A 24597-nucleotide genomic window follows, 5' to 3' on the forward strand; every position below is an offset into this window, starting at 1 on the left:
TTTTATACTTATTTCAATTAATGTAAAAACAGTATGGGTTGATATGACACTGTTGATATTGTAAAGATCACAACCTGTCTGAAAATATTTCAGACAATAAGTTTAATATCTAGTTACGTTGAATAACAGTTTAAACCTACAATAACTTTAATGTGGATTATTGACATAGAACTGCCATTTATTAAATTATGTCACAACTTTATTACAATTATTCTTATTATTCATTAATATTCCAGTAAAGATAATCCTTCTATGTCTATTAGGGCTCATTTAGACGGCGCGCGAACTCGCATGCGATTTTAGTTAAATTGCGGACCGTTGAGGTTACAACAATTCAGCCGACCGATCAAATGACGCAATGTAATGAAACTCGCATGCAAGTTCTCGCACCGTCTAAATGAGCCCTTATATATAAGTAAAGTAGGTACGCTTGTCTTGTATCTTGCGGGCTTTATGTGGCTACCCCTTTAGATATGAGAAAACACGTTACGCCTGGTGTCCTAATACCTAAGTCTAATAAGCCACTAGTGAATTTGTAGTAAATTACTAAGAAATCAATAAAATGTAACATACAGCGAGCTGGAAAAGTGCTTCCCGCTTTATGAATGAATTATATCATTAATCAAAATGACAGTTTAACAAAAGACAATAGAACAAAGTAAAATGACACTAGATTTAGTCGTCCAATGTCACATCTGTATGACACATCCACTCAACGGCCGTAACTCAAATTCTCAATGTCGAGGTATCTAAAATAACTTATCTTTGACAGTTCAGTGAATGTAATCATTTGGAAGTCCGCCAAGACTATGGGATACCTAGCAGGTAAAGTAGGCAATCGGCCAAAATGAAGATAATTAAATGTTACAATGACCAACGAAGCCTAGACATCGATTAGGTGGATGTTTAAGAATAGAATTTACTTACGACACCGGCTCAAAAATACTATCGCTGCATTATCTTCTTGAATTGACTCTTTTAACTTTTTTTAAACAACCTTTTCACTTAAATTTTTATTGACCACTCTATGAATTAAAGCAATGAATTGATAAAGAACTAAGAATAACTTGTCACTACAATCCGTTAGAAGTTTATTGTGATCTACAAAGTGACGCAAAGTAAATGTTTGTAATTCAGAAATAAGCACAATTTGTTATAGTAGCGTCATTCCAGACAAGCCTGGCCTTTCATTTGCAAATAGCCGAGTGATCGGTCGGTTTTAATAGAAAACAATAATTTTAATGGACCCATTTTGGTGCCTTCTCGCAACTGCTCACAGCGAGGGAGTAGAAAGTAATTATTAAGTATCTATATTTTTTTACTACCTTAACAATAATTCAGAATGCAAAATAATGAAACGAAACAGCGAAATATATACACTTTATTTGAATATTTATTGTACAAAAGAAAACCTTAAGGTAAGAATTAAACAATTACGGCCCGATTCGAACTTTAAGATACGACAATTAATGGATCGAGAAACGATATGGATTAGATATGTCAGTGTCGAATGTGACGTTTCTTCAAACAAAAACGCACCGTCTAAATAACCCCTAAAGTGATTACTTATTTACTCAATAACATTTCTTATCTTAATACATAAGCGTTAATTTAATACGTACTTGATTAAAAAAACAGTCGTACAAGAAATTGTAGAAATTAAAAAGTAAATCACCTGGTTGTTGTCTTGTCATACCAATAAAAAAATTGTGACATTTTTGTAAACATGATTTTTATTTTAAAATGTTTATTGAGTTTTTTTAAAGAAATATTATGCGTTAAAAATTAATAAAGCAAAACGTAGTGCAGCTCAGACAAAAGCGTTAACTTGTTTTCAAAGGCGGTTGCCCACATTTCAAGTTGTCAGATAGTGATCTGTTTTAAAGATGTTTATGAATAGACTGTTTAAATGCCGGGTAAGTATAAAATGAAATACAACTTTATATTGATAAATCAAGGCATCGATGTACAATTATTGACTAAATAAGTACCTACTTAACATCTAAAGTGGTCTAACCAATTTAACTATTGTGAAGTTTTGACGTTACTTAAATATCCGTTATATGTGTTAAATAATGTCAACGGCAAACGTCAACTGTCAAACAGCAAACGTACAGGGGCCCATTTCTCGAACGATATTAGTCTAATTAGTGTGTTTTCATGACAACCCATACGATTTGACAATTCGTGGACTAATAATATTAGTCTAATACCGTTCGAGAAATGGGCCCTAGGATGCACTTATGCGGCAGATTGAGATGGACTTAAGGAAATTTGCACCATGTGCTAGTTGTTCTAGGTACCCGTTGAAGCTCAGTCGCGCCCTCAATAAATTTCTAGAATTTCATTTCTGACTGTACAGTTCTCTAAACAAGTATTTTCTAAATTATTGTTGGCAAGTTCAGTATAAACAGAGATGCGCATGAGTTATGTCACCACACTTGAATTTATTAACATTCCCTCACTCTCTGGGCCACGGTCTTGGGCGACTATTTTTACCTCGCACCCAGCGAGACAATTGTTAACTCTTTCGCCAATTGGAAAGATGTTGGAGTCAGTGACAGACATAAATTAATGTACCTACATAAATATCACCCAACGATACGCTACGGCTGCCGTCTCAGAAGCGCATGACTAACGGAAACTAATTACCTACGTACTATTGAACATCTGTGAACTAAAAAATATTGTCAAAGCTACGAGTATTTGAACTCGATGCCGTAACTATAAACAAGGTAGGTAATAAAACAATACCTACTAACTTTTCCATTATTCGACATGAAACTTGTTGCGAAAATAAATTGCACGAATTATATTGCCATATCCATAATCGGACTCGAGCAATTTGTAAGTTATGATGTTTTTATTTTATTTACAAATATGGCATTTGGTTTCCTAGTAATTCTTATGGCTCTATTTTTTTTATTATTATTCCAAGGACAAGGATCAGATGCTAACTCTGCTGCCGACGCCACAGATGGAGAACTGTATGTCAAAAAATTGCATAACAAAGAAAGTGAGTTAAATTGATACAAACTCCAAATGTACCTTTACATGTGGTAGGTACATCACAATTGGGATTGAGCTCTATACTCGCGTAGGTATACATAATAATTAGATACAGTACGCCAACGGAATTTTGCATGCGCGTATTTAATAAGATGATAAACCAGGTTTAATATTAATGTAAAAATTATTTTTCAAACTTTTAAATTATTTTTAAGTATTTACGCGACGGCATCATATTTTTCATAAATAGGCCAAAATAAAAATAAGTTTATATTTTCAAAATTTTCATATTCGGTACAAATTTTTATCGCTACTGACGCTTTTCTTTCAACAGGCAAGTTTTTAATACTAATCGAGACAATTCTGAAAAGCTCTACACAATTAAGGATGACTCACGCTAAATCGGTCAATTCCCCGGCCGAGGCGTACGACATGTCATTTTCTATTATCTATGACGGCTGATCGGTGATCACGTGGTGCTTTCCATAGAAAACGAAGTGCAGGAAGCTCTAGCCCGGCCCGGGCCTGGTCTAGCGTGACTCATACTTTAGGTGGCTTCGTTTTATCACAGTGTTCCTATGACCACCTACTGTGTCCATCATCAAATCATATTTTTTTGGTTCAATACACCACAGAACCTGACAACTACTTACGAAACCACGTTATCCCATTCCAATATTGATTTTTAGACATTGCTGCAAGTCCAGCATACCTTTTATTTACTGCGCCGTATAAAATCTGTGAGGGAGGATGTAACTACAGTAACGACACTAATTTTGCAATGGCGTTCCCTTTATTTGTTGGAAATTACCGAAAACGTGCTTATAAAGAAATTTATCCAAATGATCAAAGAGATCTTGAAGATATCATGAGTAAGTCTAGATCCACCAGGCCTCCTTTTGTGACCTGCTCTCCTGAGAAACCAACGCCTAACCGTCGTACCAAAAGTACCATGTATCCGGGATACAGCGTACCCTTCGCAGACACTAGAAGCACCTTCTATCCGGGCTACACTGGAAAAACACCTGATATGGAATATGACATCGCTAACACTCAAAGCACCGGCTATCCGGGCTACACCGGAAATAATTACGTTCCTGATAATGAATTACGGCAATTCTCAAAAAGTACTGCATTTCCGACATATAAATCGGCAATAACCAGATTCCTGCGTAAGCTCGCTATAAAAAAATCTCGGAACAGATATTTTCCGGACCATGAATCATTTAGAAAGACCCAAAGTGTATATTTTTCGGGGAAAAGCGCGCATCGGGATAATACTGTTCCCGGAAGATACGGTCTAAAGATGCAGCGGCCGCAGAGTTCGAATGTCTGGAGAAATGTTCCTTTAGAACTTTTAAAACCCGTACAAATAAGGTGGACACAACTTATACCAAGACAACGAACTTATACCAAGACTCAGAACTTGAACCATGCAGAACTAAAAAAGAAAAAACATAATGAGTTATTACCGTTTGGCATTATGCCCGTCTTACCTATAATGTCAGAAAAACAACATGGACATTAATTGCCAGCTAAATTATTAATCTTCATAATTATTTAATTGATGTAAATAAGTAGTAAAATTAAAAAAAACGCCTGTTTTATTTGTTAATAGTAGGTTCCCACTATTAAATAGGAACAATAATAAAAATATTGATTTACAAAACAAAACTACACTGGAATTGAATACCAAAGTAGCACACTTGGAGGATACAACTAAACGGAGTAGCCATTAACAGGCTTTCCCCTCTGTCGAAAATAGGCGGCCAACGGTCATACACAATGTATGGACTGACGTTTATCTGACATGGCTATTTTTACGTTACGCATACATTTGACGTTCCCCTCCCCCGCAAAAATCGGCAGACTGTTTTGTACAGAAAATTACAGACATGGCGTCTCCGTTTGATTATATCCTCCAAGGTAGCACACGTCTCCCATACACGCCTGTCAACTTCAGATTAAATATTACCTACTCTCCATATATGATTACAATGATATACATATTAACCTCTTTATTGTATGGTCACTACAAAATTACATGTTTTCATTGCTCTTGAGTACATAAACCCTTTTTCTTATTTTTGGACAGATCATCATGTCTGCGGTTTTACTGATTCTGTTTAAAATCAATTTAATATTTGCTGAACAAGTGCCGTGGGACAGGTGGATGTTAGATAAAGTAGCCCCGGCACCAGGAATATCGAGACGATACATGATCGGGAAAGTCGAAAATATACCCTATGAAGCTCCTAATTTTAATTGTGAATGTCCTCCAAACAAAGGTTGGTAACGATTGACTCTGTCGGTCGACTTTACAATTCAATCATTTCAACAAAAACTGTCGTACTTTTTTTTGTTTAAAAACGAATGGCATTAAAAATGGAATATGAATTATATTACTTTAATATCGTCAGGTGACAAGAAAAACTCACTAAGTACCACCACAAGTTCATAGCCACAGTGAACCATATTAGTACGAAAAGAAGGTTGATTTTTGTTTAAAAATTTTATAGTAATTAGTGACTTTTGCTTCTCATCTGACGATATGTGACTTACGTATCTAAATAATAAACTACATATACATCAAAATGACTAGCTACCGTAAAATGGGGTGAGTAGGTGCAAAACTGACATTCAAACCTCGATAACATTTTATTTTCACATATGCAAACTGAATGGTGTATATAATAAGTGTTCCGGAAGTTTGTATTTTCGTTTTTATTTTATTTTGGGTAGTTCCATTTCATAACTTTGACGATAAACAGGAAAACCCACCTCACCCCATAGTCCCTCGTATTTGGGGTGAGTTGGGTTTTCATACAAAGGTGATTTTGGAAGATTGTTGGATAGATTTTTTTTTATTATGAGTATTACTATAGCTCCAATTTAAATTGGAATGCATTGTTTTTGTGGCAGTAGCCTTAAAAAACCATCTCACCCCCCTTTCAAACCTTCTCTCCCCATTCATAACCCAACTGTCCCCGCGAAGCCTACTCACCCCATTTTACGGTACAAAATAAGTTTGATTGTTTGTGGTGAAACAAAAATGTATGGAGAACAGAATGGTCAACTTTCTTAAAAATAGTTTATCTAATACTGATTCTAAAATGGTATCACATACGCTAATTACATCTTTACAGACAAAGATATGGCCTAGATTGTGATTTAAGTGAAGTATGGAGCTAGCCATTAAAAAAGACAGAAAAGTTCGATTATCTCGAAAACCACGAAACTTTTACTAGACCTATAAGTGCATTTTCTGGACCAGCCTAAGGTGCTCTGTCGGTGGTTAGAAGGTTATCCACTAATTACTGGGCACCCTGTATAAACAACTTTTAGTCCCAAAATTCAGCTACCATCTACGAGAAAGTCACCAGTATACTCGTATCAGTTGTGGAAAGTATGAAAGCTAATGTTGGGACACACTAATAAACTTCCTGCTCTTTGATGTCTGATTTTTAAACATTTCTACCTCCTTTAAAAATTATAATTTAATTTGATTAAATTCAAATTATATTTAAACTCGATATCTGTTCATGTACATAGGTACTTTCCATGTCAAAGTAAATTATAATCGTAGGTATTAACCATTTAATGTCTCTACAGAATGCAAGTTAGATTTCAAAATGGATGATGAAGCACTAGATTTCCTAAAACTCCATGGCCTTGTGAAAAAGCACGAAGAAGCACAACTCAAACAACACATGTCAGCTGGAAAAAAGAAAACTGTTCGTAAATACATTTATAGCAGAAGAGCTAATGGTGGTGTACCGCAAGAGCAATGCTGCTGCCCGCCAATAAGTCGTGCAGTGTGATAACGATTTCCTACCTTTCCTTTAACAATATTTTGTAAAGTTAAACATTTCGTTAGTTTTACACCTTCGCCTCGAGCCATTGCATCTTATTGACATTTGCTATTAGCATCTGTAGGTAAATGGACTAAGTTTAAATCAGTTGGCTTATCAAAACTTAACAACTAAAACTTTTTATACGATCGGTTGCAAAACTCTGCAATAGCAGATTTGCTATTTGCTAATGCTATTTGGCATTGGTAAGGTATTCCCAAATACATTAAATCGTGTATTTTTTTCATTTGCGTTAAAAATGCAATTATATCAGATATTTTTGTATACAAGTCATATTTACTTGTCATTATATGTTAAGGCAAACCCGACACCTTCCGTTAAAACAATCACGGATGGAGAACTGTACATTAAGAAAATAATAGATGGGGGAAGTGAGTAATTAATACCTACTATTCTTCAGTTTATTCATAAATAATCAAATACATACTATTTGAATAATAATTATATTATTCACCTCTATAAATATTTTCTATGTACTAACTACTTGATTAGTTTGTATAATATAAATGGCTTATACATTGACTTAACTAAAATAATAAATACCTAGTAAATGGATCATCTTATTTAAATATCACCTCTCTAGGATAAACTTTAGTTTTTTACGAACTTGACCAGTGATAAAACAAACTCACTAGCTAATAAAATAGAAAGGATGATGATAAACTAATCACGAAAACCAGTGACAATCTTGTCAGACCGCGGCTGCGTTGCAAGCCAAACACCCCCGGCCTCCTCTACTTTTGTAGACCTGCCCAAGAGGATCGGCGTCTAGCTTGGACAGCATCTCCCCTCAGTACCTCGTTGACCTTACCACTCGTGGCATAGGTGAGGCTGGGGAACATTTGACTGCAAGCATCACAAAACTAGACAAAAAATCATTGCTCTAGCTTCAAAACCCACGGAGGAAACAGTGCAGTACAGTCGAGTACGTTTGTATGGAGAAGTGACCACTCCTGTTGGCTCTTAAACTTAGGTATGTTGCTGGCAGATGTTCGTCGTCATATCGGTCATCTATGGGCCTAATCTTATTATCCTTACGAACAAGGATGCGGGAGTGTACCCTATCGCTGTTGGGTCGACTCTTCAACGTTTGGCTGCTAAAGTCTGTGTTCGGCGCCCGTGGAGGCTGCGAGGCGGCAGTTCGCAACTTTTGTTTAAAGTGACATGTGCGAGGTGCTTTTAAAACTGGACATTAAGACTACCATTTTCCCTCAAAATTAATTCACAAAAACAATGAGATCCTTCCAACCGTAGGCTGTCAGCAGGGTGATCCTCTTGGGCCAGCGATATTTAGTTTGGCTATTAACTTAAACGTATGGTACTTTGATGATGGGAAAATAGGCAGAGATTCGCAGACCGTCTTGACGGATATAGTCCGTAGCTTATTAACATAAATTTCATTTATTCATTACATTATTATAACTGCAAGAAGGATTGTATCGCAGAACATCAGACTATTCCATTGTTTTAGATATTCGCGATCTGCCGGAGCATCTTATGTTCACAGCCCCTAACAAACTAACTAGATGTGGCAGTAGTATAGATAAATGTCGAAAAAGGAATAATACAAATTATGTGATGGCGTTTCCTGTGTTTGTTGGAAGTAACTCAAATAATAGAAAAATTTATCAAAATTTATACCGAAAACAGCAAAACGGACCATTTGCAAAGAAAACACCAACTCATACTACCACCAGCGAAAAATGCAAGATATACTCACTAAAAAACCGTCTAGACCTTTTAAAGAAACGCTTACGTCAATTGACTATGGCAGCAGTAAAACCTTGTCCGAAAAATTATCATCCATCAACATGCATTTAAGCTTTAATAAAAGGCGGACAGTATTCCAAAAACCGGCGATGTGCGAGAACTCGCGTTCCAAGGGTTCCGTACATTAAGTCCGACTCACGCTTGACTGCACATTTCTAATAGGTTTTCCTGTCATCTATAGGTAAAGAACTATTTTGTGTATTCTTTTCAAAATTTTAGACCCAGTAGTTTCGGAAATAAGGGGGGGAATGGTCATTGTTTGCCTATTTTCTTGAATAACTGCTAATCTATTAATCCTAAAATTATAAAAAATATATATTTGAGATCCTTACAATGAGCTCTTTCATTTGATATATAACACGATATAGTTTGAAAAACTTTATTTTTTAATTTTCTCATTTACCTCACAAAAATTGCCTCCATATTTAAAAATTTTGATTTTACTTATGTTACACGTCCATCTTTGGGTTACAAACTTACATATATATGCCAAATTTCAACTTAATTGGTCAAGTAGTTTCGGAGAAAATAGGCTGTGACAGACGGACGGACAGACAGTTCCGTTTTTCCTTTTGAGGTACGGAACCCTAAAAATATACCTATAACCGGTTTAAAAGGACACTAAAATGGTGTAACTTTATTAGAAGAATATAAACTAATACGTGCGCGAATGCCTTAGGTATATTTTTCATTACCTATCTATACACTCTGTAAAGTGTCATTCAATAGAACTTGCAAACTTTGTAAACAAAAGTTACTAGTAATTTGACATTCAGTGTCAATTTTAATATGGCGGTTTGTTTACATAGTTAGCAAGTTCTATTGAATGACTGGTTAGATCATTTTCCCAAAATCATAATTTACCTGTAGCATAATTTCCATTCGCATTTTTTCCTATTAATGACAGTTTATATAGCAAGTAGGAATATGACAATAAAAATCTATTAACACATATATATGTCAATTGACAATGGTAAAGATATCCTAGTATTTATACAATACCTGTGGCATGAGATCCTCCTCATCCTCATGAGGCTTTGAAAATGTTGTTATGATGTTTTTGTACTTTGAATTTAAAACACTACTTATTCTTCAACAAAGTGGTTCCAAGGGTAGTGCATATAGCATACTCTGTTAATGTTGTGTTTGCTTGGTGTAAAACAAAACAGGCCTTGGATAATATAGACCTAAAAAAGAAGAAAAAAAAAACGTAAAGGATGAGTCACGCTAGATGCATCCGACACTTCATTTTGTATGACCGGTGTTCCCGTGATGCTTTGTATATGTCGTAGGCAGATCGTAAAATCGGCCATATCGAGATATTCCTAGGCATACCATGAAACGCCGCCATTTCATGATCTGACTAGCGACTACCAGCCATATCGTTCAAACATCAACGTTTGACGATTTGCCTAGCGACGTTTAGGCATATCAAATAAGTAGGGTGTGATATTCCTAGGCATATCATGAAACGCCGGTATTTCATGATCTGCCTAGCGCGACCATCAGCCATATCGTGCAAACTCAAGGGGTGATATTCCTAGGCAGATCATGAAACGCCGGCATTTCATGATCTGCCTAGCGACCACCAGCCATATCGTGCAAACCTCAATGGGTGATATTCCTAGGCAGATCATGGAACGCCGGCATTTCATGATCTGCCTAGCGACGACCAGCCATATCGTGCAAACCTCAAGGGGTGATATTCCTAGGCAGATCATGAAACGCCGGCATTTCATGATCTGCCTAGCGACGACCAGCCATATCGTGCAAACCTCAAGGGGTGATATTCCTAGGCAGATCATGAAACGCCGGCATTTCCTGATCTGCCTAGCGACGACCAGCCATATCGTGCAAACCTCAAGGGGTGATATTCCTAGGCAGATCATGAAATGCCGGCGTTTCATGATCTGCCTAGCGCGGCTATCAGCCATATCGTGCAAACCTCAATGGGTGATATTCCTAGGCAGATCATGAAACGCCGGCATTTCATGATCTGCCTAGCGACGACCAGCCATATCGTGCAAACCTCAAGGGGTGATATTCCTAGGCAGATCATGAAATGCCGGCGTTTCATGATCTGCCTAGCGCGGCTATCAGCCATATCGTGCAAACCTCAATGGGTGATATTCCTAGGCAGACCATGAAACGCCGGCATTTCATGATCTGCCTAGCGACGACCAGCCATATCGTGCAAACCTCAAGGGGTGATATTCCTAGGCAGATCATGAAACGCCGGCATTTCGTGATCTGCCTAGCGCCACGACCAGCCATATCGTGCAAACCTCAAGGGGTGATATTCCTAGGCAGATCATGAAACGCCGGCATGGCATGATCTGCCTAGCGATCACCAGTCATATCGTGCAAACCTCAAGGGGTGATATTCCTAGGCAGATCATGAAACGCCGGCATTTCATGATCTGCCTAGCGACCACCAGCCATATCGAGCAAACCTCAAGGCTCGAAAGGAACGTAAACTTGTATTAAAAGTTACGATCTGGCAACACTGGACTCGGACGCAGCGCCATATAGAATGCAGCGCCACCGGTGGTAAAAAATGCAATTATTTTACGATGCGACCGGTATGAATGAAGCTAGGAATTCGACGAATAAATTGCTCCCATCGATCTGCCGAATCTTTTATAAGACAGATCGTGATATGCCTGAGTTAATTTTAGTCAGATCATGAAATGGCGGCGTTTCATGATATGCCTAGGAATATCTCGATATGCCCGATTTTACGATCTGCCGCCGACATATAGAAAACGAAGTGTCGAATGCCTCGGCTGAACCGGGCCGTTCTACCGTGAGTCATCCTTAATCAGTGATTACCGTGCCCGAATTTCTCCGAAAAGACCATAGACACTAATAGCTAACTTTAAGTTAATTGTCTGCTTGTTTTTTTTTTTATAAATAGTAAATAACTTAAAATGGATCCTGTTTTATTTGTTTTGAATTCCTGCCCACTAATTGATAGGATTAGTATTTGAAATGTTGTTATAACAACTACATCGTAACTTACCTACCTAAGTAGCATGACGTTTCCCATAAGCAATCACTTTTATGTAAAATAAATAATAAAAATAAATAAAACGTTTATTCAGAAATCTTGCTTACAACTAATTACATATATTCTTCTGCCAAACCACAGAGTGGTTTGTTGGCAGACGAGGCTCCTTTATGTTTATGCAAGCTAGGTAGTTGACAGGTAACTTAAACTTAGGTATCTACTTAACCCTTTACCGCATACGCAGTCCTATATAGCAACTATATAACTAATATACTATATACCTAAGTAGCATGACGTTTCCCATAAGCAATCACTTTTATGTAAAATAAATAATAAAAATAAATAAAACGTTTATTCAGAAATCTTGCTTACAACTAATTACATATATTCTTCTGCCAAACCACAGAGTGGTTTGTTGGCAGACGAGGCTCCTTTATGTTTATGCAAGCTAGGTAGTTGACAGGTAACTTAAACTTAGGTATCTACTTAACCCTTTACCGCATACGCAGTCCTATATAGCAACTATGTATTAAAGTTCATTTTTTAAACAAGTAGTTTTATATACGTGTCTTTCAACTTAAGATAAAGAATTTTTATATTGCTCTCTGTTATAATATTTAAGAGCATCTTCAACAATAAACACACGTCAAATACACCGGCGTTTATAACCGTTTATTTTTGGCTGCACCAAGCGCCTAATAAGGTAAGGTTTACATAGAAGTAAGATTATAGTAAAAGTATTATTTTCCACAGGAGCTAAACGCCACTTCGAATTGGACGAAAATGCTTTGTTATTGACGAAAATAAGAAATTCGTTAGCGCAAGAAGAAGTATTACGGAAAACGTATTATAGTATTACTAAAATTAATACTAAATACGCACCTCATATGTACTCAAAGAGAATCAAAAGATCTACTGATAGAAGCATCTGTCCAAAAAAAAATCTTGTGCAACCTGCTTTCATTAGCAACAAACGATTCAAAGAAATGATTGAATATTTTAAGCAAGTAGCAAGCAATCGTAATAATACAAGTCCATGATGGAAGCAATAAACAGTAGGTGATTATATAATCACAAGAACCGGAACCGGTTACCAATAAAAGACTATTGATACGGTATTTGATAGAATAGTGTTTTCAAAACCTATCATTTTAGAAACCATATCATTAATTTACCCGAACGAAAGAATAACCAAACTAATAGGTAGAGGTTAATTTTGGGTAACAAATGCTTATTATATCGAAATCAAAAACCCTTTTCATTTCTCATGCCCTGAAAGAGTCATTGTTGTTCTAAAAGGTGTGCAGAAAATGATTAGTTTTACGTTCAAAGTACGCAATTTTTTTACAATAAGCAAATGAAATACAATTTTATTTTTTCAAATTGTTATACAATTTTCTTTCTCAAATTTAACTCCCCATTCCATAAACAACGATACTTTTGCTTTAATTGTTAATTGAAAGTACCCTCAAGAAATACTATGAAAATTTATACTTAGTCATGTTTTTAAAAAAACACATAGGTACATTTTACATTCCTCGTATTCGAAATGAAAAGTAGAGTGTTTAACTCAGATAAAAGGCATTCATTTCTGCTGAGGTAGTTTGGCGCTTTCATCGCCTTTCATCCCTTGGTTAACAATCCACTATTTACATTTCTGTCGCGGTTCTAGCGGAGTTTCCGTATATTGATTGCACACAGCCACACGTTTATACATGTACCAATACACTTATTTATATGTTTCGATTTTATTAACATATTTTTATTACCTCGAAAAACTCTTAGATTTCAAATAATATCCAATAATGCATTTTCACGTCTTATTGTTGCTCAGTGGATTATTTTATTCCTGTTCCGGTTTCAATATAAGTAATTTATTTCTTGCAAAGAACGTAACAGGTCAGTATTCAAATATTTTTATAATAATTGACTTTATATGCTTATATACACGGTTTTTTTATTATCGGGCACATTTAAGAAAACGGAATAGATTGTTAACAATTAAAACTATTGTCATCAGTGTCATCACCATATCAATGACATTTCGAATATCGATCGCCCGAGATAGTACATGCGTTTAGTAACAACTACTTAACCTAGCTCCGTTCAGAGCGAACTTGTAGTTTTATTCAAATATCACCTTTTAAACCTTAATTCATTTTAATCAGTAGCTATACGTTTGTCAGCTATGTACATATCAAGGTCGAAGTTATACATTTTCACGATTCTACATCATTTACCCTAAAATGAATTCCCCGATAGCTGCATTATTAGGCACTTTATTTTGGGATCACTAAATTTTCAAACGTCACCGTTCAATTGTCAAATTTGTCTTAGGCATTACAAAGCTTAAAGGAATTAATGAATATTCACCTGTTCACAGCCAAATTAAGTAGGTACCGATGGCTCCGCGCTCCGCAAAACGTGTTGACGTGTAATATGATAATACCTACGATAACGTTTTATTTCTAGGGAATAATTGCGTCAAAAGACTACCACAAGTCTTTTTACCGGTAGTCATAAAAGTCTTTCGGTGGCCATCCATTCAACTTAAAAATGAAACCAAAACTCAAGTTTTGAGGTAAGTTTATTCAAATTAAATTTCTTTTACGGTTATTTCAGAATAAGAAAACCTAATAGGTAGGCGTTAACCAAAACATTTCCGGATGCGATTTTAGTTTTCCTGACCTACGCATGTAATAGTAGGTACTCATCAAAGCATAGATTTATTGGTAGGCATGTATATGTGGCGAGGATACTTCTGATGAAAGGTGTAACGACCACGACAACGTATCGTGATCAGCGTTGAATGGGATATTTACATTTATTGATGATAAACAAAGAATACATATTGGTCTGGTACTGATAATAGAACATTTGAATGACAATGTGATGACCTGATGAGAAACAAATAAAATATGGAGTTCCTCCAGGTTCCATTTTAGGGCCACTCCTTTTTATACCTAATATTTATAAATGACCTGCCGAACTGCATAAACTGTGGGATGACTTTTTGAATGCCGTTTTTGAAGATATACGTAATGATCTAATACAAACCTGCTGGAATGCGCTGACAACCTGGTTTGCAGCAAATGTTCTATGTACCGTAAAATGGGGTGAGTAGGGTTCGCGGGGAGAGTTGGGTTATTAATGGGGAGAGAAGGGATGAAAGGGGGGTGAGATGAGATTTTAACGCTACTGCTACAAAAATAATGTATTCCAATGGAGCTATAGTAATACTCATAATAAAAAAAAATCGATCCAACAATCTTCCAAAATCACCTTTGTATGAAATTCCATCTCACCCCAATTACGAGGGACTACGGGGTGAGGTGGAATTTCCTGTTTATCGTCAAAGTTATGAAATGGAACTACCCACGCTCCTGTTTTTGAAAACGGCTAGCCGTAATGTAATACGGCGGATTGTACGATCCGACTGCGACATACACACTTTAACAAAAGTTTAAAATAATGCAATAAAAGTATATAATAAGTTGACCAAAGATCTAAGGGATTGCGACGATATGAAACTATTTGACATGAAAGTGAAAGAATATTTTATAAATAGGCCATATTACTCTATCGACGAATACTTTAAATCGAAACGCTAGTAAGTGCTAACGTAACCTATCCGAATATTGTGTTGTGTTTACACGTTTATCTTTGTAAACTACAAACGCCTAATACACGTAAGATTCATTACGTAGTGTTGTTCTAAGGGGGCAGCGCGCGGGTCCGCGGGGCGGCGCGCGCGCAGCCCGGCACCGCCTGCGACAAGCCGCAGCGGGCGCCCTGCGCGACACTGGTGTTATGAAACAATTCCTCAATCGCGTTCAGTAGCAGAGAACAAAGCCAACTTACGACACAGAAATTAAACACTACTTCAAAACTATGACTGTAAGTATTTTTTATTCAGTATCCCTAAGTCTAGTCTAGTACTCGTAATACCTGTGATACCTCACTGGAGCCGGAATAATGTCTTCAAATACTTTTTCTATACATCATTCCAATGAGGTATCACGCGTATTTATGGGAGTAGGTAGCATAACCTAATTTATAGCTTATACAACTTGGATTTCAGATTAAATTCATTTTCATCGGCATGACGCTCGGTGTGACGTTGAACGGCGCTGGCGGCTCGGTGGTGGGGCTCACCTACAGGGATGACTTCGACTTCGAGCAGCGCTACCGTCGCGTGCACGAGTGCGACCCCTTCTACTGGCACCCGCTCCACCTGCCCGAGGAGTGCGCGGACATGTACGAGCAACTTATCCGCAATAGGCTTCCTGTACGCTTGCCCAAGCGAACCGATCACCTGTACCAACCCATGCAATATTCGTTTAACCCGGTTTACCAAACGATAGTCAGCGTAGAAGAGGAAACCGTCCCCCGCGAGCTAACGCCGTATGAAGAAATGTTAGAATCCGTTCAGAAAGATGTCAATAACTTCCCTAGTGTTCCATCGGTAAGGGACATGCCAAACTTTGGTCCGGTAGCTGTGTATCAACAGCCGGTATCACAAATCAGCGCGGATATGATACAAAAGGTTGCAATGACTTATATTCATTCATCTGATGACAAGAATGGTAAAAGAAAACGCCACCGTGGCGGAAAGAGTGGACGTAAGTGGAAGGAACTTATAAGCAAAGTCCGCCGGCATGAACGAAAAGGCTGGAAAAAAATAAACAATGGAGATATTGTTAGCATTTCGAAACCTTAGTAATAAGGATTAACATAAACAACAGATTAACCTTAATGCGCTCAGATAGTTGCAATAACTTGTAGCTACACGCTCAGCCACAAGTCATTGTACACAGTGACACAGTGTAATTTATTTTTGTAATTTTATCATAAAGTATTATCTAAACCTGTGTTAACCTAAAATAAGAAAATATTACATCAATGCTGCAATGATTTCTAAAAGAAACTTAGTGTAAAATTAAAGTAACTCTTTATCTACTGACTGGACTTCTTTATTTTCTTCTGTTACTTTTGCAGTTTTTTACTCAAGCATATTATGTTATTTCAAATACGCTACCTACCTGTACCAATGCCGATGTACATCCCTATTCCCTATTGCGCAAAACGTTCAAGTTGATAAATAAGACCAATTGCCGTATTCGAACTTCAAGATATTCACAAGAGACGACACGTACTAGATCCATTCTAGATACGTTATAGTTTAGATTTCAACTAGTTCTCTTTTGCAGCGCAATTCGCGCAACAAATGTCACTTTTACGTTAGATAGAGTTAGATATCTATTAGATGTGAATTGGATCTCTAAGCCATATCTTGTGAAAATCTTAGGTTAGATCTTAAACATATCGTTATCGTATCTTGGTGATGTCTATTTCAAAATCCGAATCGGGCCCCAAGTTAGGCAGTCTTCTCCGAGACCACGGGGACAACGCGGTCCTCGAAACGCCGGAGGTAAATTAAAAAACTAATTATACGCAATTAAGTCCCGTTTTGCTAAATAATTATGAGTCACCTAGATACGTATACATATATAAATAGTTCTGAAGTAGTAAGTATTTTTACACAAAGAAACCATATGTAAACTTGTTCATAATATACTCTAGAAGTTGAGGGTATTATTGAGAAACTCTATGATTCTCTATAATTACGACGCCGTTTGTAAACGGCGGAATCTTACAAAATGCCTCCGACGTTCACTGCCTGCGACACATGTATGTATACAGCGTGTATTTTTAATATTACCTCAAATTTTAACCAGACGTAGGCGTTCGTGCTATGAACCGATATTGCAAGAAAAAAACTCTTAACTATTAATTTTTTCCCATACAAAATAATTCAACACGCAATGTATCGCTACTTTACCTTACTGGCGTGACGTCACAACTGATAACAGTGATAACAGAACCTTTAACTGCTGTCAATAATAGCCGACATTGAGTTTGGTATAAGTTTGCAAACGTACCCTACTATCTGGAAATGGCTGCCTGTAAAGCTATGGCTCGCCGCCCACTTCGTCCAGTTTCGCCATAAATTAAAATCATTTCGGCTAGTTCCTGAGAACTAATATTGATGGTCTTGGAATTGTGTGCGGATGTTATCGACACCGATTTACAAGACAATCTAGGTCAAAACAAATTATTTTCTTTTTTGTGCTTAATAGCATCATATCTTACCAGCCAATAAACAGTAATGCGTAGTCTGTCGAGTTTGCTGAAATTAGTTATCTTTAGGTTGGTAGTTTGTATTAATACTTTACTTTAATTTTGAATGAAGTGAATACTCCTTGAACAAACTTTTTATTCAAGTAGGTAGCTATTTCTGTGGTAGGTATCGGGTTGAAGTGTGGCATTGACGTTGACTTGTCAACCGATTGTTGATTATTTACTATCTTCTTTACAGTGCTTAGTAATTTAAAATAATGCTAATTTTATAGTAGAATCATTGGTTTCATAGCAAATTCACAAGAATTTAAAAAAAAATTGTAGTATGAGATGAAACATTATGTGATTTGTTCGTTGCAAGACAAGGTTGTAATAAAATGGTAAGTATTGTCATGATTGTTTTCTAATAAGAATTCTTTGCCTTTAAATTGGCTAGTTAATATTATTAACATAAAAAAATGTTTAAACGCAATAAGGATTCGGTTTTGGCTGCCAAGCAGTCTCATGTAGGAAATACGTAACGATAATAACTAAACAATACTAGACCCTTTTCTTCCATGTGTCAAATAAGTGTACGCAATACATTGCTGCTCGATAAATTTTCAAAAATTCATTACGCTTTAGTGGTTAAGACTAACTTAAAATTACCTTGCAATATCGGCTCATAGTACTAAAACCTACGTTTGGTTACGGTTTGAGGTAATATTAAAAATACACGGTGTACATGTATTTTAACTACTTTATTTACTTAAATATGTCGGCGGCCGATCGTAAGATCAGGCAGCTTGTAATGTTCATGTCTAATGTTGTGACGATGTAGTCACATTAAAACGGTCATTAAAAAAAAAGATAGGTAGGTTAGGTTCAGGAGGGGGCGCGGAGCACCCTGATACAGGTTCACTCACCTAAAAGGAAGTCCCAACCACTGATGGCAATTTGTATAATACTAAATAAGGAAATAAAATATTTTTCATTTTCATTTTCATTTTTCATTTAGGTTCGTTAGGTTGCTTCAGATGCCCGTATGGCAAACTGTCCAGAAATAGGAGCCCTGCGTACCTAGTGGGGCTCCGTCGACTCAGGGAACGGGACAAAGATATTCACGTTTCACCATAGGCCTAGGAATTACGATCGGCCGCCGACATATACAAAACATCCATAACTCGGGAACGAATATTTAATGATACACAAATAAATGTTTTTATCAGGATTCGAACCCAGCTCCTGCTGCTTCGTAGGGTCACTACCTCAGAGCATATAATACTAGAGAGCGGACAAGCCGCCGGCGGCCGTGTCGCAGTTGTTAGCTCATTGAGCATACAACGCCGCCAGTTCGCCGTCCGTTGTTACCGAGTATGCACGCGCGCTGTTCACCGAAAAACTTCTGTTTTTTACCAAAATGCCGAGTTGTGCAATAATTACTTGTAAACATCGCAGTGATTTGATTAATTTCCAGACCAATGGGATCACTTTTCACAGGTTTCACTACTTATTTCAAATAAAACCACGAATTCAACGTAATATTCCGACTCGTATCCATGTAAGCTTACACTTGCTTGTCATTTAATATGTTTCATTATACATTGCTGCTGTACAAGTAACATGATTGCAAAGTACAGTGTTTACGCCGCAATGAACTGGGTACAAAACGATTCACTCAATGAGAAATTTTCTCATAGTGCAGCAGCGATGTGCTCCGCTTGGATAGTGCTGTGCGGCACCTATAACACGTATCGATAAAACCAGCCCAGGGTTAGTTGACGCTAAAAATAATTTAAAAATATAAAGATGGTTACTGTCTTTAATATAATATATTATCACAAATAATATTATAATATTATTTAGTATAAATTTTGTGTAATTGGTTACCTAATGGTATGTATGTATGTATGTATGTATATACTTTATTGCACATGGAAATAAAAACGAAACATAGTTACAGAGTAAATTAAATACAACAAAGGCGAACTTATCCCTGTATGGGATCTCTTCCAGTTAACCTTTGAGGAAACGAATAAACAAAAGTAACGATGAATGACAAACAAAAACAATAGTGTACAATAACTAAAATTAATGAAATGCAAGTTTTGAATACACATTGCTACAAATAATATATATAAACATAAATAGAAATACTTAAATAAATAAAATAAAGCGTATATATATAAATATAACCTAAATAAAATAAATAAATACTCAATATATCATAAATAAATAGATATGAGCTCGAACCAGAAAAGTAAAGGAAACTAAAGAAGTACTAATCGAGGAAAACCGAATTACTTATGTATCGGAAAGCCACATTTTTTTAAGCCTCTCCTTGAGTGATGCTACAGATTGCTACAGTGTCTGCCTACTGTGCACGAGGTCTCGGGTTTATTTTACTGGGCAGTAATTGACTATAAATATTAAACGTAATATACCCGCGTGCATTTGCACAGATAAGAAAATTATTGTTTTTTATTGCTCTATAATAAATTAATAATCAAAAATTCGATGTTATTATTGCAATCAAATTTCGAATGGCTTTTTTCTGAACACATCATATGAAATTTTTTAATATGTGTGTAGATAAAGTAATATATGCAACTGTACATTATTAAGCAATTTAAGCATAATAATTTACAGTTACGTAAAGTTTATGTAACTGTACATTCCTTATTTTTTGATAAACTACTAATATCTACTTAAATCAAATGTCTTGTTTTAACAAGTACATTTATTCCATAAATAGGCAATTAAGAACAATGATTCCGAATATTTATATTTCAATAGTGTTCATGAAGTTATCGACACACAGTCTTTTCCGACAGTCGATCAAATATCGATATCACGGTGTCCCGGCTCAGTTCCCGTAATTATCGTTGTGTGCGTGCGTGATGACACGACTCGCTGGTCGTTCGCATGTACACAGACATTGAAATGATGCGCGTGTATTGTGCAATAGGAGCGTCCATCTACAAGTGTGCGTACTTTAGGTGTGTGCGTGCGATGTCTTTATAATTACTGGTGCTTTGTGCGTGTTCGAGAACTTGCGACAGGCGTATTCAATACAAATCGCCGGGCATGCCCGATCTCCTTCCTTCTTATATCTGTGGTCACTACCGACCAGGCAAAGAGCCCGTCAAAACGTCTAATTGTGTTTTAACTTTTTTCCTTATTCACTCACCTATTATAAAAGAGAAAACAAACCTACTTTCTGCCTACATACTCGTACATTGTGCATAGTAAAAAATAGTATAAAAAGAGCCTTCTATTGTTGTACTGCAGACGTGCTTTGTGGTGGTTTCGCAATAGCCATGGACCGTGCTGGTAAGGTGAGGAAACTTAAATAGTAACTAGGTACATACAATACGGTTACAGACATGCCTACACGTCATGCGAAGCGTCATTGTCTACATGAAAACAATGACGATTACTATAAACATAGAATAAAATCCACAAAATAATTTCAAAAAAATCGGACCAGTGCGAGTCGGACTCGCCCACCGAAGGTTCCGTATTTTTTAGTATTTGTTGTTATAGCGGCAACAGAAATACATCATCTGTGATAATTAGTGTAAAAGTATTGATGAAATCCCAATACATAGGTGTGATACCCATTTATACTATTATTATAATATTATATTATTGTCGCCTTCGAGACAACGGGGTGTTGTGGGTTTGTCGCCATATCGTTTATTAGGGAGGTGGCGCATCGGATTAGGGAGAGGACCTCTGATGCTCGCGCGGGTTCGTACCTGGTGCAAAGGTTGGCCATCGCTATCCAACGTGGCAACGCGGTCAGTGTGATGTGCACCTTTACACCCGGTACACCTCGCGGAGGTCTTTTGTTTGTAGTTTGTTTGTAGTTTATTAATAAATTTAGATGTTTTTAAGTTACTTTTTTTTAATTAAGTATAAAAATTATTTATTTTTTAGATTGCATCTTTGACTGTCTTGATGAAAGTAGTATCATGTTCCATAGTTGGTTTAACTTACATGGATCCCCTCAATTTGGTTCCATCTACACCTCAGAGGGGCGAAGATCCTTGCAAGCCACTTTACTGGTACCCTAGACGAATTCCTGATTACTGCTACGCTCCAAAACCTGATGCCGCACCGCCACCGGCGAAGCCTATACCTGAACCGCAACCAGACCCAATGCCATTGCCTTTGCCCCCGATACCGCTGCCTCCACCGCTAATGCCGCTGCCTATGCCGATGCCGTTGCCTCCACCGCCAATGCCGCTACCTATGCCAATGCCGATGTATTTACCAATGCCGGCGCCTCTACCATTCCCTCTACCGATGCCAGGACTGCCTCTTCCGGCGTACGCTGCACCCGCACCTATGCCCTTGGGGTCTCCTGCATACCCACCGAATTTACTGCCAGGACCAGCAATACCCGCGATTCAAAGAGGCTTAGTTCCAGGCGTGGAGGGTCTAGTATCTCCTGACGGAGCAATAAACATTCTGCCGTTCTCGGACGCGTATTCAGAGCTACTGGAGAAACACAAACAGAAAATGATAAGAAGGAGGCTGCAAAAACTACTCGACGAATACGAATACCATCCGAAGAAGAAAAATCACCGAAATCGTGGCTGGATAGATTATTAATAACACCGGTAAGTTAAATTGAGATGCTTCCATAAAAACAAGTATATAATAATTAAACATTTATTACAAGTATTTATAAATATATATATATACCTAAGAAGTTTACATTAAAACGTTACTTAAACAAGATATGTATATTTGTAAACTTACATATCAAGGACTATCAATGGACGTGATTGATTGTCATTAGTCTTAATTATTGGACGGACTTCCTGAAGGGCTACAAATAATACAAATTATTAAATATTCAAATATCCAAATACTTGTTACATTAAGTAGCTAAGAATAACACTATCCTAACCTAAATGTTTATACTATATGAATAATTCGTCGCATTCTATACGATGATATCAAGATCTAGATTCAGTCACTAAAATATACTTGTCAAAGTAAATGTAAGTGAGATTTGATTCCGTAGAATATTTCTCATTTTCTGAAATGTCTGAGAAACGTCATATCAAAGGCTCCGATGGCCATCCATCGAACGAGTAGTTATTTAGGGGAGTATAGTGCAGTCAGCATCAACAGTAGCGGATCAGACTACGCGTAGCAAAGTATCTAACATTCCCTAACAGCTAGCAATTATATGTATGTATCTATATGAGTATAGTTTTTGATCGTGAACTGTAGAGATATAAGTAATATCTCTATTTGGAAAAGTATTCCAGTATTCCAGAGTAGCAATTCTTTTGGTGCCTGGTTTCAGCCGTTACTATTGATGCTTACTGTAATCTATAGAGATTGCACTGATTGTGAGTATATAACAGACTTATAGAAATCACGTGATTGAAACTAAGTATTTTTCTTAAGTTACTTACCCCTAGGTTTAAAATTAACAAAATTCAATTCATTTTAGTATTTTTTACACTCAATAAGTACATATTGCCACAAGAGTACAATAACGATTATAAAATAACTAAACTAAAACAATTATACAATTAACAAATAAAAATACATCATCCATAGGGCCAACCTTATGGTTGTACTGTACTGTTGAATGAATGAATGAAATCGTTTATTCACAATGAACATATGGTTATCAGTGGGCTTATTATTTAGACTCGTTAGTCACTATTTTTTCAAAGTGCCATATAACATCGAAATGTAGCTGTCACTCCTACTAATTTAGTAGCCTTACAACGGGTTGACACTTGACGTGTACGTTAGCGACTGTGTAAACTCGATCGCAGTCCATCTCGCTCGCACTGATGGATTGGTGGGAATGTGTTTAAGCTCACGCTGTCGCTAACGAAAATGTCAAATGCTAACTCGTGGTAGCCGCGTAGTAGGTCACAGGAGTTAGTTTCACAAATATCTCATAAGTTTTAGCCGATTACAAGAGTTTTGTATATTTTACGAGAAGCGTCAATTTATTATATATTTACAAGAGTTGAAAGTTTATGGAAATACATACATAATCTGTCTTCTTGCAAAACCCGGTACTTCCTCAATTCCTTATTTATTTATTACGATGTTTTAGCGTTTTGCTGGCACTCTGAGCGTGCATTTTTTGCTTATTGTGCATACTTACATCTGCATTATATCATACAGTATACTAAAAGCTATTCATTGCATGAGCCCTTATTATAAGTAATATACCATCAGAGATTAGCATCTGAACCAATAACATCAGGCCGCACGGTGAGCTGAAAATCGGCCTCCATAGAAATAGAAACCGAAGTCTTAAATTTGAACTTTTTTTTATTGGAATAGCTTTTGTTAGGTTTTATTATGTCCCAAAATTAATCTTAGCTAATTTGGTTGGAAAAATAATTAATTATAATTTTTTTTCAAAATCTTTGTATGGCGCGTATCAGAAAAAACGAGTTTTCTCCGAAAATAAAAAGTTAACCGTAATATCCTGACAGATGATTTTAAAACCAATTATTCTTGATTTTTCCACATAATTAGAATTTTCCTACGGGGTGCACTTTTTTTTTTTAAATCGATATATATATTTTATTTTTATTATTTTATTTTTTTATACGGTTATACTCGTTATTTTGACTACAAAAAATGAATTTGAGTTTGATCGAACCAATAACTTACGCGTAGTGAATTTTTGTTCTAAGCAAATGTATGGAGCGTACGAGTAAAACGGATTTTTTTTCAAAAATTAAAGGTATACCGTAATATCCTTGCAGATGATTTAAGTACCAATTATTAATGATATTTTGACATAACGCGAACTTTTCT

General features: G+C 36.6%; 3 protein-coding genes across 5 annotated transcripts; all 3 read left to right on the plus strand.

Annotated features, from left to right (window-relative positions):
• The first annotated feature begins 620 nt into the window (after positions 1–620).
• LOC134661190 (uncharacterized) lies at positions 621–12723 on the plus strand. 2 transcript variants are annotated; one of them, XR_010097936.1, is made up of 5 exons: positions 621–825; positions 2939–3016; positions 5105–5297; positions 6622–7252; positions 12415–12722. XR_010097936.1 is itself a non-coding variant. In XM_063517157.1 (5 exons), exons 1-4 carry the CDS (start codon positions 2779–2781, stop codon positions 6828–6830), a joined length of 549 nt encoding a protein of 182 aa, XP_063373227.1. In that variant the 5' UTR covers positions 2752–2778; the 3' UTR covers positions 6831–7252; positions 12415–12723. The 2 variants fall into 2 exon arrangements, 1 of the variants encoding a protein (XP_063373227.1); XM_063517157.1 differs by lacking the exon at positions 621–825 and adding an exon at positions 2752–2847 and having other exon boundaries at positions 12415–12723.
• Positions 12724–13436: 713 nt separating this feature from the next.
• On the plus strand, positions 13437–16393 carry LOC134661255 (uncharacterized). The gene is made up of 4 exons (XM_063517242.1): positions 13437–13560; positions 14134–14242; positions 15369–15558; positions 15743–16393. Exons 3-4 carry the CDS (start codon positions 15553–15555, stop codon positions 16379–16381), a joined length of 645 nt encoding a protein of 214 aa, XP_063373312.1. The 5' UTR covers positions 13437–13560; positions 14134–14242; positions 15369–15552; the 3' UTR covers positions 16382–16393.
• A 4591-nt stretch (positions 16394–20984) lies between these two features.
• On the plus strand, positions 20985–22473 carry LOC134661023 (WAS/WASL-interacting protein family member 3-like). Of its 2 annotated transcripts, none has more exons than XM_063516923.1 (2): positions 20985–21119; positions 21724–22473. In XM_063516923.1, exons 1-2 carry the CDS (start codon positions 21102–21104, stop codon positions 22399–22401), a joined length of 696 nt encoding a protein of 231 aa, XP_063372993.1. In that variant the 5' UTR covers positions 20985–21101; the 3' UTR covers positions 22402–22473. The 2 variants fall into 2 exon arrangements, with proteins under 2 accessions (XP_063372993.1, XP_063372994.1); XM_063516924.1 differs by having other exon boundaries at positions 21070–21114.
• The last annotated feature ends 2124 nt before the right edge of the window (positions 22474–24597 follow it).

This window comes from Cydia amplana, chromosome Z (genome assembly GCF_948474715.1).
Source record: "Cydia amplana chromosome Z, ilCydAmpl1.1, whole genome shotgun sequence".
NCBI lineage: Eukaryota > Metazoa > Arthropoda > Insecta > Lepidoptera > Tortricidae > Cydia > Cydia amplana.

Bases quoted from the DNA above. Each gene is read 5' to 3' on its own strand.
- LOC134661190 (XM_063517157.1), top strand. From the start codon at position 2,779: ATGAAACTTGTTGCGAAAATAAATTGCACGAATTATATTGCCATATCC. The intron at 2,848-2,938 runs GTAAGTTATGAT...TATTATTCCAAG, and splicing joins TAATCGGACTCGAGCAATTT to GACAAGGATCAGATGCTAAC. The intron at 3,017-5,104 runs GTGAGTTAAATT...ATTTTTGGACAG, and splicing joins AAAATTGCATAACAAAGAAA to ATCATCATGTCTGCGGTTTT.